Source organism: Ascaphus truei, chromosome 2, assembly GCF_040206685.1.
Source record: "Ascaphus truei isolate aAscTru1 chromosome 2, aAscTru1.hap1, whole genome shotgun sequence".
NCBI lineage: Eukaryota > Metazoa > Chordata > Amphibia > Anura > Ascaphidae > Ascaphus > Ascaphus truei.
This window is the reverse complement of record NC_134484.1, coordinates 377199641-377220851: the sequence shown is the minus strand read 5'-3', so window position 1 is coordinate 377220851 and position 21211 is coordinate 377199641. Positions and strand designations below refer to the sequence as shown.

The window sequence follows — 21211 nt, the reverse complement described above, 5'->3', positions numbered from 1 at the left end:
GTTCACATTGTCACAAGTTGTTTTGAATTCAATTAGGCAAAACAGGTCACTGAAGCTTCTTTGTAATGTGTGACTTTAACACTTTTTCACAAATGAACATATTGTCTAAAAAGTTTAAAGCGCATTACTCTTGAAGTGCACAAAATGCCTTTTTTTTTTTAAACACATTAGCAAATTCTAAACCTGCAGTTCGTATTTCAATCTAAAGACAATAACTGTTTACATTGTCAAATCTTGAACTAAAATTGAATAACAGCCAATTGAAAGTAGCACTGAATAAGAACATTACTGCACCGATTCATAACAGTACAAAATGACCACGCTATTAAGCAATTCATAGCAATAAAAATAAAAGGAACTGAAAAGTTGAGAATACATTTATATTTTAAATACATAACTAAAAAGTAGTAAGATAAAATAGCCATCGTCTTCAAAAGCGAAGCTTAGCAAGAATAAACCTGACTTTCATAGACAACAAAAGGAAGTGGCAATGACCACAAATCAGTACATTCATTTTCTGCTTCTTCACTTTTGTAGGGTCATGCTTACCTCATCTCACTGCTCCATATGGCTTCTGGAGTATCAAACTCTCCAAGGAAAATTTCAGAAAACTTCTCTGGTTCATAATTTTCTAAGTAGCACACCATAGCTTCAGGAAGAATATGGCCAAGTATACTTCGCTGAAAAATATCCGGTGCTTTGCTCTGAAGGCAAAAACAGATGGTCTTCAGTGTGTACTAGCGTAAACGAGAATACCTCTGCTACGTGTAAGAAAAGGTGGATAACATGTTAAAGCAGTAATACACGTTTAATTCATTGATGTTTTTTTTGTTACATGATTGAAGCAAGGAGTCTTCGTAGCTGAAATGTTAATTTCAGCTCTTCCAGATATATACCTCCGTAGGGGTGCCGGTATCTATGCAGCCAGGGTATTGAGTGCATAACAAAATGGCGGCATTTAAAGGTCTTGCGTCACGGACCAATAGTAATTCATGACATCACCCGGTACATCACTCCACAGAGACACCGGCACCGTCTACGGAGGTATGCGTCTCGAAGCAGGCAGTCCCTGGAGCTGAACCAACAGTTCAGCTTCAAAGATCTTCTACTTCAATCCAGTAATTTTAAAAAATAATTTTTTTAAGCAAATGAAACCTGTATTGCTGCTTTGACAAAGTATTTTGAGTGGTGGAGAATCCTGTGACCATTCTTAGACAGAAAATACATGCACAGTTGATAATGTTTTTTTATTTTAGTTTTTGGTATTGTCTTTTTTTGGTAGTGTTTTGTTAGTTTTTCTTTCATTCCCAGTTGAGATTAGTGAATACATGAGTTAATGTGGCCTCCAGTTGCAAGTCATAGGTACTGAGTAGTTTAATAATCATTGCATCAATATTGCTTTTCCAAAAGTTTAATGCAGACAGCATACAGTGTTTTCATTGTTAATTCATGCTCACCTCTTCCGACTTAAACGCCTGTTTCGTGTGAGTGTACTTCAGAAACCTAAGACAAAGGGTAACATTTTGTAATTTATCTTTGTTACACCGATAACAGGTACCAAACTGATTCTGAGGCTTAAAAGGCATTTTACTCCATTTCTGCAATTCACTAACTTATTGGTGGACAACAGGTGCACTGGGCAGTACATGCGACCCTCCGGGGGCTTCACCTGCAGCTCTCAAGCTCTGGCCACTCCAGCAGTGTGCATTCCCACTCACCCCAGTGCAGAGGGAGCAGAGATGTTGCTGGTGTGTAGGGTAGCTTCTTCGTCAGAAGAAGTGACATAGGACACAAAACGTGTTGGGCCGCCTCATGCTGCCTGCTTGTACAGACCCTGCTTCTGAATAAAGTCTTTTCTACTTTTTTAAACGCAACATTTTGACAGACTTATTTTTACCTGCATAAAAGCGATCTGTGAGACTGGATTTATCTGCTGCTTGGAGGAATAGAGCTGGATCGACACGTATTACTTTATATTGGTGTAGGTGTGTATTGGGCGGCCCTTTTGAGTACTCAAGGGCACGTGTCCCTTAAAGTATATAATGTTGCCTACCATTGGTCTGACTGGTTCACATCAGGTCAAATGCCCTCGACTCAACTTGAAAATGGTATGTGGCACATTGGAATGCTCTATGCATTATTTTGCCTGGAGTATGGATTCTATCGCACAGTTGAGCGTAATTTTTCACTGGTTGATGTTATTCTTACTTAAAATATAGAATTGGACTTTATGATCAACTCATTAATTTGGGAGTCAGTTTAGACTTGTGAAGTCTCACTCAATGGAACTCTTCTCACCGATTGCGGTTTTCAGTTGTGCACGCGCCGCCAGAATGCCAGGCGCGCGTGCAGCAGCCTCCAGCGGGACCTTAACCTAAGCAATATGGGGTGAGCTGCGCTCATATTTTGTGGCAGAACTGTTGGACATACTTAGGAGTTATATATCCCCTACGGAACAATTTGCTTTGTGTTCTATTTTTTAAATATTTTTGGCTCATGTGAAATGATTTTTTTAAAATAACTTTATTTTTATTTTAGAGCTATAAATCGGTTTTCACAGCGATTGGAGCGCTCTAAGCCATTTTCATATTGCACGTGCCCACTTCTTCCTTACCTGGCTATAGGAAGCACGTTGGAACCAGTGTACATCATGATAAAGAAGAACACTCCGGTGAGATAGAAACGAGCCAGCTGTGGGTTGTCTTGCATGATGTGATACAGCAATATGGAAACCTTCTCAACCAGGATGGGGTCAAAGGTCAGCAAAAGCTGAGAAGTGAAATGGAAACAAAACATGCTTTCAAACCAAGCAAGTAAACCCCTCTCAGTGCCAGAGAGGCCGAAGGGGGTAAGTTTACATGGTTGGCAACAAAAGTTTAGAGCAAGAGAACATTTCTAAACTCTTTTTTTCTTTCTAATATTTGAGACCAGCAAAAAGATGAAAAGAAACACACCACAAAAAGATGAAAAGAAACACACCACAAAAAGATGAAAAGAAACACACCACAAAAAGATGAAAAGAGAAACACCACAAAAAGATGTACACCACGGCCCAGAAAGTAAAGCTGAAACATTTTCATTACATGGATCACACCTTTTTATATAACATAATGAAACAAGCCACTTACCTGGGTGAAATGTGGCAGGCAGGTGTTATCTGTCAGCAGTCTCTTTACCTTGGGCAATGGTCTAATAATGGCATTATCCTGATCCCTAAAAAAAATAGGTATTTTTCCCCCATCAGAAATGCTAACAAATACAAACACCTATCTCCATATATAATTCAGGTAATCATTATTAAATTCTACACACTGCAGGTTGTACAGGCCATCAAACCAAAGTCTCATCACTTGCAGTTCACTGTATACAGCAGGCCTGCCCAACTCGTAAAGTGAGAAGGGCCGAACTGCTCCAAGGAAAAAAAATTTGGGCCGCACGGGTTAAATCATCATCATCATCTCTCCTCCAGCACCTCTCATCATCATCCTCATATCTCCCCCAGAACCCCTCACTATCAACCTTTACGATACTCCCCATCTATCTCTCATACCCCTATCTCTCCCCCTCACCCACACAATACCCTCCTCCACATCAAACACACAATACCCCCTCCACATCCCCCCAGCCCATTCCATGTCAGCAGCCCCCTCCCCCCAAGTCAGCATCCCATGTCAGCATCCCCCCCCACAAGTCAGCACCCCCCCATGTCTCTTCCCTCAATATAACACTCTCCCCCTCCCCTCAATATGACACACTCTCCCCCTCCCCTCAATATGACACACTCTCCCCCTCCCCTCAATATGACACTCTCCCCCTCCCCTCAATATGACACACTCTCCCCCTCCCCTCAATATGACACTCTCCCCCTCCCCTCAATATGACACACTCTCCCCCTCCCCTCAATATGACTCTCCCCCTCCCCTCAATATGACACTCTCCCCCTCCCCTCAATATGACTCTCCCCCCCCTCAATATGACACTCTCCCCTCCTCGCAATATGACACTCTTCCCCCCTCCCCTCAATATGACACTCTCCCCCCCTGCAACTCACATCACGCTCTCCCCCCCCTGCACCTCACGTCAGCAGCCCCCCCTCACGTCAGCAGCCCACCCCCCTTCACATGCCAGCAGCCCCCCCCTCACATGTCAGCAGCCCACCCCCCCTCACATGTCAGCAGCACCCCACCCCCCCACCAGCCCGTTTTTCACACCCACCAGCCCGTTTTTCACACACACACACACACACACACACACACCTCTTGGATCAGCACATCCTCTCTCCCCGGTACTAAGCCCCGCCCCCGGCATGCTCTGACCTCCAACCCGCCCCCCGGCATCCTGCTATTGAAAAAAAAAATACTCACGGCTGCCGCATCCTCCTCATGCTGCTGCTGCCCCCGCGCACCGCAAAACCCAGGGGCGGAGAGGGAGGGAGGGAGGAGGAGGGGGGGGTTGATTAGCCGCCATTCTTTTAAACTTTTTTTTTTTAATTTATTTAATTAATTGGCGCCCAGCCGGAGTCATCGCGGGCCGCACAGAGAGGCCAGACGGGCCGCACAGAGAGGCCAGGCGGGCCGCATGTTGTGCAGGCCTGGTATATGGGTATGTGTACAATTACCCTGCATATAAAATGAGCAACGTTTACTATTAAAATTGTCTTTTGGTCATTTAGTTCAGAGCTGAGGTGTCACTAGGCAACAGGAGAGAATATGTGAATAGGAAAGTCTCCATTATGACAAACGTGTTGTTATCATGCCGACCAGAATACTATTTAAATGAGGTAGTGATAGTTCCGTTTATCACAGCATAATCCCTGAATATATGGGCGGAGCACTCACTAAATGCGTAGGGTGTACCACATGAGGGTTTTAAATTTTATATTATATTATATGTGAAGCCACTGTAGGTTCTGTATTTCTGTATTGGATCATCAGAGGTGGAGTGGTGAGTGAGGAATATTAGTCTAGCAGCAGCATATTCAATAGATTGGAGTTGGGATAGACAGACAAGGTGAATGTTAACTACAGTAGGTGAATTATGCAGTAGTCAAGGTGCGACAAGATGAGTGATTGAAGTGATTTTAGTTGCACAATGAGTGACAAAGGGGCATATCTTGAAAATATTTCATACGTGGAGATGGCAGGACTTTGTGAGGGATTGAATGTGAGGAATGAAGGAATGATCAGAGTCAAAGATGAGGCGCTGACAGCGAGCTTGAGGTGTTGATGAGATTTTGTGCTATTGACAGTGAGGGAGAGTTTGAGTGTAGGGGTGGCAGTGGAAGGGAGAAAGAGTATTAGTTCTGTTTTGGACATGTAGAGCTTCAGGTAATGGTGGGGCATCCAAGATGAGATTGCAGAGTGACAGTTGGTGACATGGGTCAGGAGAGAGGGGGAGATGTCAGGGGAGGAGGGGTACATTTGTGTGTCATCTGCAGAGTTGATACTGAAAGCCAGAAGATTGTATAAGTTCTGCAAGAGAAAACATGTACAGTGAGAAGAGCAGATTGCCAAGGATAGAATATTGTGGGATCCCAACAGTGAGAGGGAGTGAAGATGAGGAGACATCGGAGAAAGAAACACTAAAGGAGAGATTGGATAGGAACCAGTGGATTGGATTGGATGTGAACCAGGATAAGGTTGCATCATGGAGGCCAATGAAGTGGAGACTGTTCAGGAGAAGGGGGTGATCAACAGTGTTGAAGGCAGCAGAGAGATCCAGGACTATGAGCTATGAGTAAGTCATCAGCCACTTTAGTTAGTGCTGTATCAGTGGAGTGTAGAGGATGGAAACCAGATTGCAAAGAATTACGCAAGGAGTTGAAGGAGATAAATTGATTCAGGATGTTGTATACAAGTTGCTCAAAAAGCATTTATGTCAAAAACGAATGTTGTTCTGACTAGGAATTTATTAAATGTATTTTATTTATATATTTTATTTTAAAGCGGGGTTGGGGGCGGGACTAGGTCGCAAGTAGATTTTTTGGTTGGGCGAGTAGATATTTGGGTGATTTGTCGAACACTGTATATATACATACATACATATATACACACACACACACACTGACTTTTGCAACTGCAATTCTTTAGGTTTTTTTGAGTTTGCCAATTCTACATGTACTCACACAAAACAACTCCCTGCCATTAGAAGACAAAACGGAGTAGTGTACAGTACTCCTTTTTTTCATTATTATAGAAAGGAGCTGTAACAGATGAGAGCAGGAAAGTGTCAATATTCCTCTAAAATCTAATCTGCAAACAGTAATTAGCGAAAAAGAATACCCCTCTGGAGATTGACATACAAAGAAAAGGAGACAGATGTAGAGGCCTCACTGTTTCCTTTTGGTGAGCTATGTTGAGATATTCTGTACCAACGCTTCCCTTCAATTCTTTGGAAACACTAATAGTTTGTTATAATGGGATACATTGTGTGATTTGGGGGAACAATGAAGCCTGCTAGATCTGTAAGAATATAGTGCCAATATACACCACAAAAATAAAAACGACCTATTCTAGGATGTACTTTGGATGCAAAATACTACACAATCTTGCATGTTTTAGGAGAAAAGGTCTAGTGGCCGTATTGGAACTGCAGATGTGCAGATTCCTTGCATGCTTTGATACCTTCTAATTGACCACCATTATCGTTCTTCATAGCTACAGTTATACACAAGCTGTTGCGACCACAAATGTCCATTCTTGAGGAAGGAGACCATTAAATTAAAAACACGAGTGCACTTAGCACGAGTTCAGCGTTTAACTGCAGTAACTTTTTTGGTACACCTGGCCTTACCTGCTGGGAAAGTAGCCACACATAGTGATCAGCATGTTAAGGATCAGTGTGGCGAGGTCAGTCTCATTCAGCACAGCTTGCCCGGTTGCCAACAAACACCACTTCAGCTGGGGTATGACCTGCAGTGGCCGCCAGCCATCCATACCTTGAGCCCAGCAGCGGGTTTTGGGACTCAGCACTCCTTTGGTCCAGAATTCTTGCATCTACGAAAATAACATTGCACTTTAAATTACAGCGTGTTTGGCTCTGCATGTCTTAACATGGCATTATTACTCAGGAACCACCAGGTGCAACTGCAATACAAGTCGGTATTAGGATGAGTGGACATTAGTGAGAACATGTATGTCCCACCGATATCTCAAACTTACCATGTCCGAAACAGAACTTATCGTCATCTTCCCACCCACCAATTTAATCTCTAGATCAAATACTCAACAAACATTTTCGGTTCCACCATCCTCTCAATACTCTAAGCCCAATGCATAGGTTTCATTTTTGACGACGCCTGCTTTTTTTTCCTACACATACAGGATCATCAAAACCTGCACCTTCCACCTTTACAATTAGTATGAATCTGCACCTCCCTCACACCAGGCAACCAAAATCTTAACCCACTACTTCATATGTTGCCGTGACTATTCTAATTTCCTCCTAGCTGACATTCCTCTCTCGTTTGTCCCTCCTCCAGTACATTCTAAATGCTGATGCCAGACTGCTATTTCTTACAGAAGAAAAATGAAAGAGAATTGCACCCTAATCTAATTCCAGTCCATCCTCTTCACTTCCTTTATAACCTCCTCCCACTCCGGCCTCCAACGCTTCTCCTGGGCTGCACCAAACCTATGGAATTCCCTTCCTGCAATCGTAGAATCTCCCCACACTCTACACATTTAAACGTCAACCTGAAAAACCTCCCTTTTAAGCAGGTCTATACATCATCCTGGTGATCTTCTCAATGCTCTCCCTGCTGTGCCTAACACAACACCCATCATCTGTTACAAAACCATGAGAAACACAGCTGATTGCTTCATGGCAAGCAGCCTTTAGAAACACAGTAACCCTCTTCTCCTGTACCTAATGCTTCCACTCCCCCTTCCTTTTAGATTGTAAGCTCCTTGAAGAATGGCCCTCCTTACTAACTCTATAAGTATTTGTCAATGTGGTCATTCTATTGCCTTCATACCCATTGTACTGTACTGCTAAATGCTATGTTGGGGCATTATAAATAATATTCTAACAAATAAATATAATTCCTTCCAGTGGAGAGGTTTTCCTACTGCTGCAATAAACATTTTGGGAGACCCAAATATTTACGGCTATTAAAACCCCAGTGCTGGGGGCACGCGTGTGACGTCAATGCGGATGCACGCTTGCTGAGGAAGCTCCGTGCACTCCACGTGTATATTTCCAAAATAATCCTGATTGGCACACATTTCGGCCCGCGTGTCGAGCAGCAGTGAGGGGAGATAGCGGCGATGCCCCTCAAAGATGTGAAACCGGGGGCCCCAGATCTCTCCTGATACAGCCGCGGACTGCCAGCGGCAGCCGAGAAAACCCCCCCCCCCTAAGATGTCGCCGAGGTTAGCGCACGGGAGCGTGCAGTGTCGAGCTCCGACAAAGGAGAAAGGAAAGCTGCGGGACCAGAGGAGGACACCTCAGAGAGAACGGCCATGCTGAGAAACTCAGCAGAGAGAGGCACAGCAGGAAAAGAGCCAGAGGTGAGAGCTGCTACTGAAAGGGAGAAAAGCATGGCAGAGGGAGACACAGTGATCATAAAGCAGGACCTCCAGAATATGCTTAAAGAAATGCCAGCTGGTTTCCAGTCAGCTCTGGATAGAGTTGTAAAGGAATTTAAAGCAGAAGTTTATTTACTGGCTAAAAGAACTACAGAGCTGGAAAATAAGATGAACGTTGCATTACAAAACACGGTAAATACGGACGATGAGGTCCTGCGTCTCAACGAAGAGATAAGCGCTATGAGAGATGGTATGTATGACCTGGAGAACAGGGAGCGAAGGCAGAATTTACAAATTCGTCATATCCCTGAGACGGTGTCCGCGAAGCCATGCAGCCATATCTTAAGAGACTATTTTTGTCAATTGATCACCAACTACAAGATGGCGACCTTTTGATGGATAGAGCTCATAGAACGTTGGGCCCGAAATTTAATGACCACAAAAGAAGCAGAGATGTGGTTGTGAGGCTCCATCAATATGCAACCAAGGAAAAGATTATAAAAGGCTGCAGAAACGGAGGCTCAATTGAATTTGAAAATGACTATCCAGATCTACCAGGACCTGTCCAGGTTGACAATAGATAAGCGGAGAGGATTGCGACCGGTGACAGCAATACTCCAGGAAAAGGGGATTAGCTATTATAGTTAGTAAACAATGATGGCAGACAGATCTTGCTCCGTTACCATGAGGAATATGCATCCTCCCTGTCAGTGGTACATCTGGCCCCCAGGGATGGATCGGGGCAGCAGCAAAGATCTTGGGACGATAACACAGAAGATTAACGATCGGCCGAGGGGGTGATAGCCCGGAGAGGAAAGAGCCAAGACCAGCTATGTTCTTGAGGGGGTCCTACTGAGTCTCTCTGTTCATCAAAATTCTGGAAGACATAGTAAGAGTCCGCGGTCGTCTCCCTGACCGACGATTCGGCAAACCACGGCGACCCAGAGAAGTCTATACCGGACCTGTAGCTATGTTTGTTTTCCCTCTGCTTTCCCCCGTTTCCCTTTATATTCCTTATAATCTATTGTAGGGACTGCTTTATCTGCAATTTGGAGTCTACTGCCCATTCCCTGGGCTCCAGTCTGTTACAGCTGATTGGAGGATGAAACCGGTGAACGAGCGGATAGAGGGTCCTGGCAGTGGGTGAGGAGGCCTTTACCCAAAGACTCGGAAGGGATGATTTTCTGTTCATAGACACAAAGGACATTAAGCTTCATTGAAGGTCAAGAGCAATTTCTGCTCGAAAACCAACGTTAATAGACATTGAACATTTAATGATAAAATCCAAAACCTGTTTTATATTTCTATCCGGGAAGCCTACCCCTCTCTATAAGTGTATTTTAATACGAAAAGTTTTATTTGTTTATCCGTCACATGGTTGTTAGGAATTGATGTGCCTGTTAAGCTCTTTTATATTCTAAGTAATCTACGGTGAGGGTGCGATCAGGAGAGTGAGAGTAGACTGAGGCGGTGTGCGTGGGGTGGGAGCCCTGCATGCCCGACGTCAGGACGCCCCCAGTAGGGCCATATGCCTGCCAGGCCACATAGGGTCTGGACGCAAAATTGGGATGAGTGGCTGCTTACACTCATCTAACCTTATAGTTTAACATTTGTTGTTTTTCACCAAACTTCCGGGGGGGGGAAAGTTCCCTCCCTTTTTTTCCTTTTTCCCCATCTGTTCACTACAACCATTAAAAGTTTTTCATTCACAACTTTCACATGAGATAGAGAGAGAGACACGACCTTGGGAATGACTAATGCAATTTATTTGGGAACAAACAACCGAGAATAGGTCAGGTCAATTGTGCTGGAGTCTAAGGAAGGAGGTGGTTTGGCAGTACTAAATATTCTAAAATATTATATAGCCTCATTTTAAAACAAATGGTTTACTGGCACTCCCCCAGAGGAACCTATTCCTGGCGTCACGGGACTGGGTTTGGGAGACAGTCTGAGCCGGCAGTAATCGGGTTTCTCCTTAAAATTTGGCAGATGGCAAAAAAATATAAGGTTGTGTCAATTCTATCTACACTTATGCCCCTGTTCGGTAATCCAGGGTTTCTGCCGGGTTTTCAGGGTCATGGTTTTGAAACCTGGAGATAGAGGGTTTCTAGAGACGGGAGATTTATTAGAAAAAGACAAGTTGATGTCATTTGTGGAATTGATGAGAAAATACGGACTACCTCTAACTGAGATGTTTAAATATATGCAGGTCTGACATTTTGTGCATCAGGGTTTTTATGAGGAGGAATTCCCTAGATACACACAATTCGAAGATTTATGCAAAACAAAAAAAATACCAAAAAGTCCCGATTTCATCTCTTTATCAAAGTTTAATACCCCAAAAGGATACCCTGGCCCATAAATATATGGACCAGTGGGCTCTGGATTTCCAGACTGAAATAAGAGAGGACTGGGAAGATATATGGGAGAAAATGGGTTAAACCTCTATATGCACAGTAACAAAAAATAATATTTATAGAATTCTGTTATGCTGGTATTCCACTCCCAAAAGGTTAAAGCAAATGTTTCCTGAGGCTTCTGATAGATGTTGGAGGGGATGCGGACAGATAGGGGACCTAGAACATATATGGTGGTTTTGTCCAGTAATGCAGACATACTGGAGGACAGGTTTGAAATTAATAGAAGATGTGATGGGAATCAAGATTCTGCTAGACCCAACCTTAATTATTCTGGCTAAGCCCATGGAAGATGTGAATCCCTATACAGATAAACTGATCCTGCATATTCTAATGACAGCTAGGTGCGCTGAAGCAGCAGGGTGGAAAAAGACACTCCCGCCCTCCAGAAGAGAGGTTATTAGAAGGGTTAATGATATTCAATTAATGGAGAGACACCTCATTCCTGAATCACACCACAAGGAAATGCGATAGGTTCTGGGATCCCTGGGATGTTGCATAGGGGTATGATCTCAATAGGAGAGAGGATCCGGGAGTGATGAGTGTAGGATATGTCGTTTATAAAATGTTGTATGCTGTGTATTATGACTGTTGATGACTGTAAGAATTCTGATACAAAATGGTTGTTTCCCCCCTCTTTTTCTTTTTGTACCCCTCCCCATCTCATTTATACTTGAAAATCTTAATAAAAATGTAAGTTTAGATAAAACCCCAGTGCTCACGACTTCCTATGTAACACTATCTACCGATACAAAATAGATACATAAGGGTCTTACTTTTTATTACTGGTCACGTACCACATCAAATATTACATATCTGAGTAACTATCTTCTTTAGCACAGACTGTGTAGGTCAGGGCAAGTCCACTTTGCCTAGACACCAGTGAAAGTTCTGTGGCAGAACTCTACCTTGCTCGCTTATAAATAACAGAACTAGACTTGAGGGCAGAGGGGCAACTATGTGCCAGAGTATTGGAACCCTATACATTTAAGATGACAGTAAGTGGACCACAGGGAAAAATAGTGTAGTCCTTGTGCACATTAAAGTACTACCCTCGCACACCATTCCCTTTTGCACTGTAGCACTTACCCTTGTAATACTTTCCAATGGTGTCGCAGAAAACATGGATCATGCATATGGGGAAAAACATCTGCATTTGGTGGTTATTTATTTATTTTTAAGTGCCTACCTCCACAAAACTGTAAGGTCCGCTCCGTTCCTTGTCAGCATTACCAAAATACCACTCTTTCTCGCTCTCTCTCTTCATATCAGGGGCTGCCTCTATCACATTGCTCTGATGCAAAACAAGAAGATTGTATCATCTATTTATTTATCCATAGTTTAAATGCAACTTCTTTTTACAACAACAAAAAAAATAAAAATACCAAGATACCCTTCCCCAGAGACAGATTAAGAAAATAGGGGAACACTTAAATACTTTATTATTAGTTATTAAACACACTAATACAGCTTAAGAATTTTATCAGAGCTGTCTGCATAAATACAAGACCTTACATCTCTATGAGAAGAGTGCTCTCTCTCTGCTAGATTGGACAAACTGACAGACAAACTCACATGTAACAAATATGGTCGAGGTAAAAATTAAAAAAAGCACGCGAAGAGAACAAAAAGGAACAATAAGGCAATTTGTTTCAAATGTTCCAATGTGTATTGACAAACATCTAATGGTCTCACTCACATTTGAGATGTTCTTTAAATCATTTTAGCTGTGTGTAGGAGTTTCTCCGACAGCGCTCCCTTCTATCGCTCCCCTGCACAAATCCTCTGAGGTTGCTTGGGCTGCAGACACTGTTTCCCCTCCATACAGCTGGAACTCTGTCCTCAGACCTCCTTGCCGAGGTACTCTGTCGGCTTATGCGTGTGCTTGCGCATGCGCACTCGATCCTTCTCGGTATTGTGCATAGAACTTCCATGGGGACTAGGGAAAGTTCACTTAGCTCTCCACTTCAACCCATTTAGAGCCAAGTGGACGGAGGACTTTGCCTAGTCCCCATTGAAGTTCTCTGCACAATAGCGAGAAGGGCAGAGTGCGCAAGTACACACACCCACCAACAGAGCATCTCGGCGAGGAGGTCTGAGGACGGAGTTCCAGCTGTACAGAGGGGAAGCCGTGTCTACAGCCCGAGCAATCCCAGAGGATTTGTGCAGGGGAGCGATAGAAGTGAGCGCTGTCGGAGAAACTCCTAAACACGGCTAAAATGCTTTAAAGAACATCTCAAATGTGAGTGAGACCATTGCATGTTTGTCAATACACATTTCAAACGAATTGCACTATTGTTTTTTTATTTTAACATTGAACATATTTGTTACATGTGAGTCTGTCAGTTTCTCCAATCTAAACATATTTCTGCTGCAGCCTTAGCACATCTAATGTGCTAAACACACATCTATTCCATTATGCAAAATACGTTCAACAATGTTACTTCAATTCAGAAAGATCAAATGTAGTTAGGATGCAAAACTGTGCGTTTGACCTTTCCAGTAACGGGCAGTATATGGACAGGAGTGCGAGAAAATCTCCCTGCGGAAGCTGGTCAGTGTAATGAGAGTTAAGATCAGTCAGTCAGACCCAGGATGGTCTTCCTGTGTTCCATGCTGCAGTCTTGTCACACAATGCTACATCGAGGTTATTGTTTAAGAATTCTACCAAATAAAAGCTGCTATAAATAAAATAATCTTATAAAGTTTACACCATTCCTAGATAAAACAAACGAGTGTAACCTACTTATTGGCAGAGGGGCCAGCAATGTGTTGCAAAAGGGTTAACCCTGACTACCTTGGAAGCAGACAAAAAAATACAAATTGAGTAGGCTTTATACATGTATTTTTCTTTAAAACTGCAGTTCAAGCAATATCCTACATGTTTTGTTTTTTTTTTTTAAATAAATCAGTTTTGCACTATGAGCAAAGGCATTTAAAAAATATATATATATTTTCAATGTATTATAATGTAACGAGCATTTTTAATTTCTACACCATTTACAAAGTCACATCCCCTTCCTCTTCTGAAACAGGCTCTAGCACACCCCTTTTTGAGCCCAGCCCGCCCTCTAGCAGTGCACCAATTTTATCTACTGACTGCCTTTTCATATGTTCTTCCCCACAGAACTTTGCATCTTTGGTCCTGTTCTGCTGCACTGACAGAAATTTAGCGAACCCCTGAACCGAATCTTCACCGATCGATCACAGGAGCGCGGATCGATCGGCAACTTAGCTAATCACTTGTCCGTGTGTAGATTGTATTGATGCACATATTGAATGGAAAAACATTTCTTATTTTTTTTGTAAACGGCAGCTTCAACTGCTGCTTTATAACAAAAATGATATGTCAGCAATGTGTTAATGAAAGCGTTCATGTGTTTAGATCTGGCAGAGCATTCTGTGATGAGTGATGTTCATCGCATCAGGGCTGTACAAATATAAAACCTACTTGTAGCGGCACTGTGGCTCGGCTGGTGTGAAGATGTGCCAGAGTGAGGAGGTCGACGAGGATTCGCACGCCATTGGAGTCCATAATATCCTTTACATTTTTCTAAGAGGAAAGGAAAATAGCAGAAAATGTGCAGATATTTCATGACAATTTTTTGACCAGTGCTCCAGTGACGAGGAGAGCTCACGCTGGCTTCACCTTAAAGCAAACACCCCACCTGTGCAAACACCATCATTTTTACATCATTGGAACCAGGGGATCTCCCAGAGTTCAACTGTGCTACTTTCAGATCCAGGACCCCACGGTTCGCGAGATATTTACTGTTGTACCCACCGGTGCTCCCTACAGGGGAAACAATATGGCCGCCAGATGTTGGCAGGCTAATAGTAAGCCGCAACGTCATCGGTTGGTCAACAGCAATGGTCATGTTGCATTCTACAAGATGCCACCAGCACAGAAAATGGAAATAAAATCGGGAAGCAGAGGGTCCCCGGAGCTGAATATAACATGGTTCAGCGGCAGAGTTCCCACTAGTTACAATAATGCAAACAAATACATTTCACATTTTGCCAGGATTACTGCTTAAAGGCCCATATTCATTATGTTGTGAAGATGTTTTTTTCCCCCCGTGCTGGAGAAGTGTTGAGCTATGGATGCAAACAAATTCTTCTCCAGCGTGCGGGAAAACGTCTTCACAGCCCATTTAATAAGGGCCTAATAACCTAAACTCACAGAGACATGCCATATCACAAAACAGGCAGGCAAACGTACCTTACTGAGAATCAGCTTGTTCAGGAATAAGATCAGCCTGTCCCGTTCCAATCTGTCAGTGCACTGTAAAAACAGAGGCAGGCGGGTTAAAAAACAAAACAAAAAAATGACAATACTTGTCCAGAGAAAAAACATGAATCTACAACAAGAATTTGGGGGGGGGGGAAAGATGGAACTGACCAGACACAATATGAAGCCATATTATTGAACACAATGCATGAATGGTGGATTTAAAGTGTAAAATAAGTAGCAGTTAGCAGTAGTATCCTAGTTTCAAAATAAACGTTGCCACAAAATGCAGCCCTGTATGCTTTCCTTGTAGGAATCCGTGTATTCTCTTTTTGAGGGTTGGGGTTAAACCTTGACTGCAGTCCCCCACTAAAGGCAAAACTGATGCCACTGTATATGTGCGATTTATTCACATGGTTTTAATTTGATGCATCAAGTATATTTATTTTTATTTTGTTTCTGTACACTCATTTAATCCCCATCGTTTAAATACATAACGAGACAAGAGAAAGATATTGGGATATTGGTTGAAAATAAAATAATTCTCACCCTGTCAAGCATCCCAACAATATACCTCGTGTCTCCAAATGGTCCTATTTCTTCATAGCACCTCCCATACACAATAGACAGGGCTTGTAAACATAAGCACTTCATGTTTACTTTAGGGGTGAGGAGAAAACGGTGATAGAGTTCATTAAAAAACTCATACCTACAAGAAGAGATGGAAAGGTCAACATATTTTGTTGAAACAAACAAAAACAATGTCAACAAACAGTGATTTAAACAGCTACTTACGATCGTTTAATAGCCCCAGTAGCCTCATTTTCATCTTCTTCCAAAAGTAATCGAAGATAGTACTCCCCTATTTTAATCTCTTCAGCTAAGCAATCGTATTTAACCTAGGAGACAATGCACATGAGCAATAGATTTCACAAGATGGAAACACATACTTTCAGATGCCTGCACATTTTCTAACGCAAGGAAATTTCAGTAGTGAAAGAGTGAAAGTTGTATATAAAACTAAATAAAAAGAACTTTTCTGAACATTTTTGTATTTGCACTCCCGGAGCAACAAGACTTCCTAATTACTCCTCCATGTTTACAGACTTGATGATCTACAGCAGGAGTGTTCAAGCTCTTAAATTGAGCACCAGATAACTTTTTTTTATTAATCTGTCAAGTGCCACAAACCAACTACGGTTTAAACATGGACTTTACATTGCACACATGTCACTTTTTTACCCACCATAACTTAACTAAGTATGGTAAAACCCATCCTCATTGCTTTATTTTTGCATAGCCAGAATAACCAACCCCACACTGATGAGACCCATTAAGGTCGAAACGGCTGTCTGTGAGTGGGTTTACTGGCTATGCATCTTAACCCTGGCTGTGCTCAAAGCTGTGACCATGCAGCAAGCTTAAGCCTATAGGGAACCATTTTTAAAATGGTTTTGAAGCAAAAGGTGGCACTGTGTGCTCATCTGCATGTAATTTCCCAGAATCCCTTGCTGCAGTGGAAGTGCTGTGTGCTAATGGTGAAAGGCGGGGTTGCAGACCTGCCTAAGACATGCAAATGAGCATACAGTAATATTTCCATTTGCTATATGCTTTGCTGTGGAGGGTTTTAGTCACTTTTTTTACCCACCATAACGAAATTATATATATATATATATATATATATATATATATATATATATATATATATATATAGTGTTCGACAAACCTATACATTTGCTCGCCCTGGGCGAGTGGATTTAACCCCCGGCCGAGTAAATATTGGCCCAAGCAGCACACGTTTGGTACTAGGTGGCGACTAGATTTTTTTTGTGTGGCGAGTAGATTTTTTGGTGATTTGTCAACCACTATATATATATATATCTATATATATATATATATATCTATATATATATATATATATATATATATATATATATATCTATATATATATATATATATATAGATATATATATATATATATACAGTGTTCGACAAACCTATACATTTGCTCGCCCCGGGCCCAAGCTCAGTAGCATACAAGAGTGAGCATATTATACTAGCATGTTTTTTTGTAAATTTCTGGTATGCAAAGGATGCTATTTTCCCCCAACACTATAGAAAATATTATACACTCTGTAGAATAAAGCTACAAAAAGAAAAAAATAAATGTGCAACAGCACATTAGCACCACTTATTTTGACTCAAAATATCATCGGAAAACACATTTGGTCTTAAGCTTGCAGTGTGAAGCTTCTAGGTGCAAATTGTTGTAAATTGACTATTAATAATGTTATTGAAATGTGTACATTGTACCTGTCAATTGCTCTGAGATTCCGTGATAAAATGTACAGTGCAATAGATCGGCACCGCAGAACTACTAAATATACTCTTCATGGGTTATACAGGTACCTCAAACTCCTGATGGTTCCACGAAATCACATTAGAGCTCCCAAGTTCTCGGTCAACGTTAAAGGCTCTCATTTCGGCTTCGAGGGCATCTCTTAACTCCTCTCTGGTTTTAAAATTCCATATCAAATTTGAGCGCGCATGATCCTGGTGAAATCTTAACATGAAAGAGAGCATTTTACCAGACAGTTATTTATCTGTTGTGACTGAGATTGTTAATTCTCCCTGGCATCATTGTGATATGTGCCCTGGAACACAATATCAGGGATCAGGCATGTTGCAATTAAATCAGAGGAATGAATGTCAGTCATTTTTGTTTACAACCCCCACCCCTCCCCCCCCACAAACAAAAAACTATAGTACGTGAGTGTGTATTTGTATGAATGAAGAAGCTTTTTGAAGTGAAACACGTAGGGTGAACTCTGGGATTCCCTGTTGAGCTCTTAGAACACTGTACATTGGCACAGAGGAGGCTGAGAATCTGGTCAGAACCACAGATACAGTCGCGATATCAGAACTCCAGTGTGCAAGCGCTGCCACACCCCTGAAGTCATCGGCGGGTGACGTGCAGGTACGGAGCTACTTAGTGTGCTGTGAGAGAGACCGGACTAAACCAAAGTGCTGTCCGCCGACTTCGAGCCCACTGCTGTACCGGATGTGTCCCAATATGCACTTTTACGCCAAATTGTAAGTGGCATTTTATCATTTGGATAGTAAACTTTTGAAACAGTACTTCACTATATATTGCTTTCAGTGCATTTTCAGAACTGTTTTCTTCAGCGTGTTAATTCCATCAGAATTGGACCTATATCACTGGTCCCCACCATTTCAAGACTCTCCAGAGATTGCGTTTTCTCTTTCCTTTTTTACTTTAGTCCCTTACTGCATTTAGTTAGCTTATTCTCCTCTTTGCCGTTTGCGCTCGGGTCACCCATTTTAGGTGTGTGTGTGTGTGTGTGTGTGTGAGAGTGTGTGTGTGTGTGTGTGTACATATATATATATATGTATGGTGTGGGTGTGTGTATTTGTGTATGGTGTGTGTGTATATGTGTGTATATGTGTATGGTGTGTGTGTATATGTGTATACACACACACACACACACACACACACACACACACCACCCCCCCCCCCCCCCATTCAGAACATCCATAGAATTAAAATCAACATTGGGCTTTGCGTACAGGCCTGCAACCCATTGCTCTGTCATAGGATGTAGCCCCCCCCCTCACCCCCACATGGCTGTACTGAACTCCTTTTTTGTCCAGAATGCTTATTTGATTTAATAGTGACAGAATTTCAGAACAACCAATGCCTTCCATATTTATTGACCAGCACCCCAAAGCGGAGCATATAATGCTATAACTTCAGATAGCTCAAAGGCAATGTTCAGTATGAATTTGTGCTCGACTCTTTGCAGGCTTTATGGAACAAACTAGATGTTGCACATGCACGTTTAGGACCATGAAATACGAAGAAAAAAAATATGAAAGGAAAATAAAACGGTTTGGATTGCCTTTCAATTGATATACTATAGGCGACAGGAAATATGCAAAAAGAAAGTGCTGTGACTATACAGGCATACCACACTTTAAGGACACTCACTTTAAGTACACTCGCAAGTAAGGACATATCGCCCAATAGGCAAATGGCATCTTGCGCATGCGCCTGTCAGCACGTCCTGAACAGCAATACCGGCTCCCTACCTGTACCGAAGCTGTGCGCAAGCGGGGAGACTATAGAGCCTGTTACACATGCGTTATTTACATCAGTTATGCAAGTATATGACGATTCTAGTACAGTACATGCATCAATAAGTGGGGGAAAAGGTAGTGCTTCACTTTAAGTACATTTTCGCTTTACATACATACTCTTGACCCATTGCGTACGTTAATGCGAGGTTTGCCTGTATTACTGTGCACCACTGTTTTAATGCACGTTATTTAATTATTATAGCCTTCCAAATACTTTCTTCATACTGGTTACTATAGCTGAACATTTATAGCAGGTTTCTTTATAACTAAAACAACATTTATAATCTCATTACAATTTAAAGGAACTATCTCAATAATATATCTAAAATACAGAATATTGCTCAGCAGTTTTACCTGTAGTAGAAAAGATCCCAGTTAGATTCTATTTTTATTCTTTGCCTCCTCTTTCGAAGTACGACAGGCTTTTGATTAATATTCTATAAACAAAACACAGAGACCTGCTTCAGACGTTGGTAGCAATGATATGGGGTTACTGATGAAGGGTTACAATAACTATGAGGTGTTTTACCACTGTTTTTTTTTCACTGTTGTGTGACTTTAGCCCAAGGATGGGCAACACCTTACCTGAAGTCACAGACAACTGTCAGGCCAGATTTTCATGGCAGCCAATACCCAAGCCATGCTGATGCATGCATAGTATATAAAACTACCAGGAACCTAGCATATCTGTGGCACTGCAGGATGAGAGTTGGCTTCGTAGTTATGAAGAGAGTGGGGAGAGAGAGAGGTGGGGCGAGAGTGGAGTGGGAGAGAGAGATTACAACAGAGAGGGGTATTCTGAGAGATGGGCATTCTGGGGTGGGAGGGGGAGAGGTAGAGGGAGAGAGAGGGCATTCAGACAGAGAGAAGGGGGGGTCGTTCTCACAGAGAGAAGGGGGGGTCGTTCTCACAGAGAGAAGGGGGGGGCGTTCTCACAGAGAGAAGGGGGGGGCGTTCTCACAGAGAGAAGGGGGGGCGTTCTCACAGAGAGAAGGGGGGGTCGTTCTCACAGAGAGAAGGGGGGGCGTTCTCACAGAGAGATGGGGGGGCGTTCTCACAGAGAGATGGGGGGGCGTTCTCACAGAGAGAAGGGGGGGCGTTCTCACAGAGAGAAGGGGGGGCGTTCTCACAGAGAGAAGGGGGGGCGTTCTCACAGAGAGAAGGGGGGGCGTTCTCACAGAGAGAAGGGGGGGCGTTCTCACAGAGAGAAGGGGGGGCGTTCTCACAGAGAGAAGGGGGGGCGTTCTCACAAAGAGAAGGGGGGGCGTTCTCACAAAGAGAAGGGGGGGGCGTTCTCACAAAGAGAAGGGGGGGGCGTTCTCACAAAGAGAAGGGGGGGCGTTCTCACAAAGAGAAGGGGGGGCGTTCTCACAAAGAAGGGGTCGAGGTTATGACAGAGAAGGGGGGGCGTTCTCACAAAGAAGGGGGGGCGTTCTCACAAAGAGAAGGTGGGGCGTTCTCACAAAGAGAAGGGGGGGCGTTCTCACAAAGAGAAGGGGGGCGAGGTTATGACAGAGAAGGGGGGGCGTTCTCACAAAGAAGGGGGGGCGTTCTCACAAAGAGAAGGGGGGGCGTTTTCACAAAGAGAAGGGGGGGCGTTCTCACAAAGAGAAGGGGGGGCGTTCTCACAAAGAGAAGGGGGGGCGTTCTCACAAAGAGAAGGGGGGCGGTCTCACAAAGAGAAGGGGGGGGCGTTCTCACAAAGAAGGGGGGCGAGGTTATGACAGAGAGAAGGAGGGTTATTACAGAGAGAGGGGGGCGAGAATGGAGAGTGAAAGAGGGGGGAGAACGAAGGGGCGAGAGACACATATGGGCAACAGTAATAATGAAATGACTCAACATCTAAAAGGTAAGCACGAGCTGGTCAACCTTTTGTG

The 21211-nt window shown here is 43.0% G+C and overlaps 1 protein-coding gene across 4 annotated transcripts in view; it reads right to left on the bottom strand.

The window, feature by feature from the left end:
- The window catches only part of DNAJC13 (DnaJ heat shock protein family (Hsp40) member C13), a 134641-nt gene that overhangs the window by 33348 nt on the left and 80082 nt on the right, over positions 1–21211 (bottom strand). For all 4 annotated transcript variants that reach the window (XR_012799256.1, XM_075587104.1, XM_075587106.1 and 1 more), the window contains 12 exons: positions 19689–19771; positions 17586–17739; positions 15972–16075; positions 15726–15885; positions 15168–15230; positions 14397–14498; positions 12135–12239; positions 6793–6995; positions 3129–3213; positions 2615–2769; positions 1458–1503; positions 550–704 (listed from right to left, as the gene is read on the bottom strand). Coding sequence is in view for 3 of the 4 variants with exons in the window: in XM_075587104.1 (XP_075443219.1) it covers positions 550–704; positions 1458–1503; positions 2615–2769; positions 3129–3213; positions 6793–6995; positions 12135–12239; positions 14397–14498; positions 15168–15230; positions 15726–15885; positions 15972–16075; positions 17586–17739; positions 19689–19771 (1415 nt within the window). In the remaining variant the exon portion in view is untranslated. The remainder of the gene's footprint in view (positions 1–549; positions 705–1457; positions 1504–2614; positions 2770–3128; positions 3214–6792; positions 6996–12134; positions 12240–14396; positions 14499–15167; positions 15231–15725; positions 15886–15971; positions 16076–17585; positions 17740–19688; positions 19772–21211) is intronic.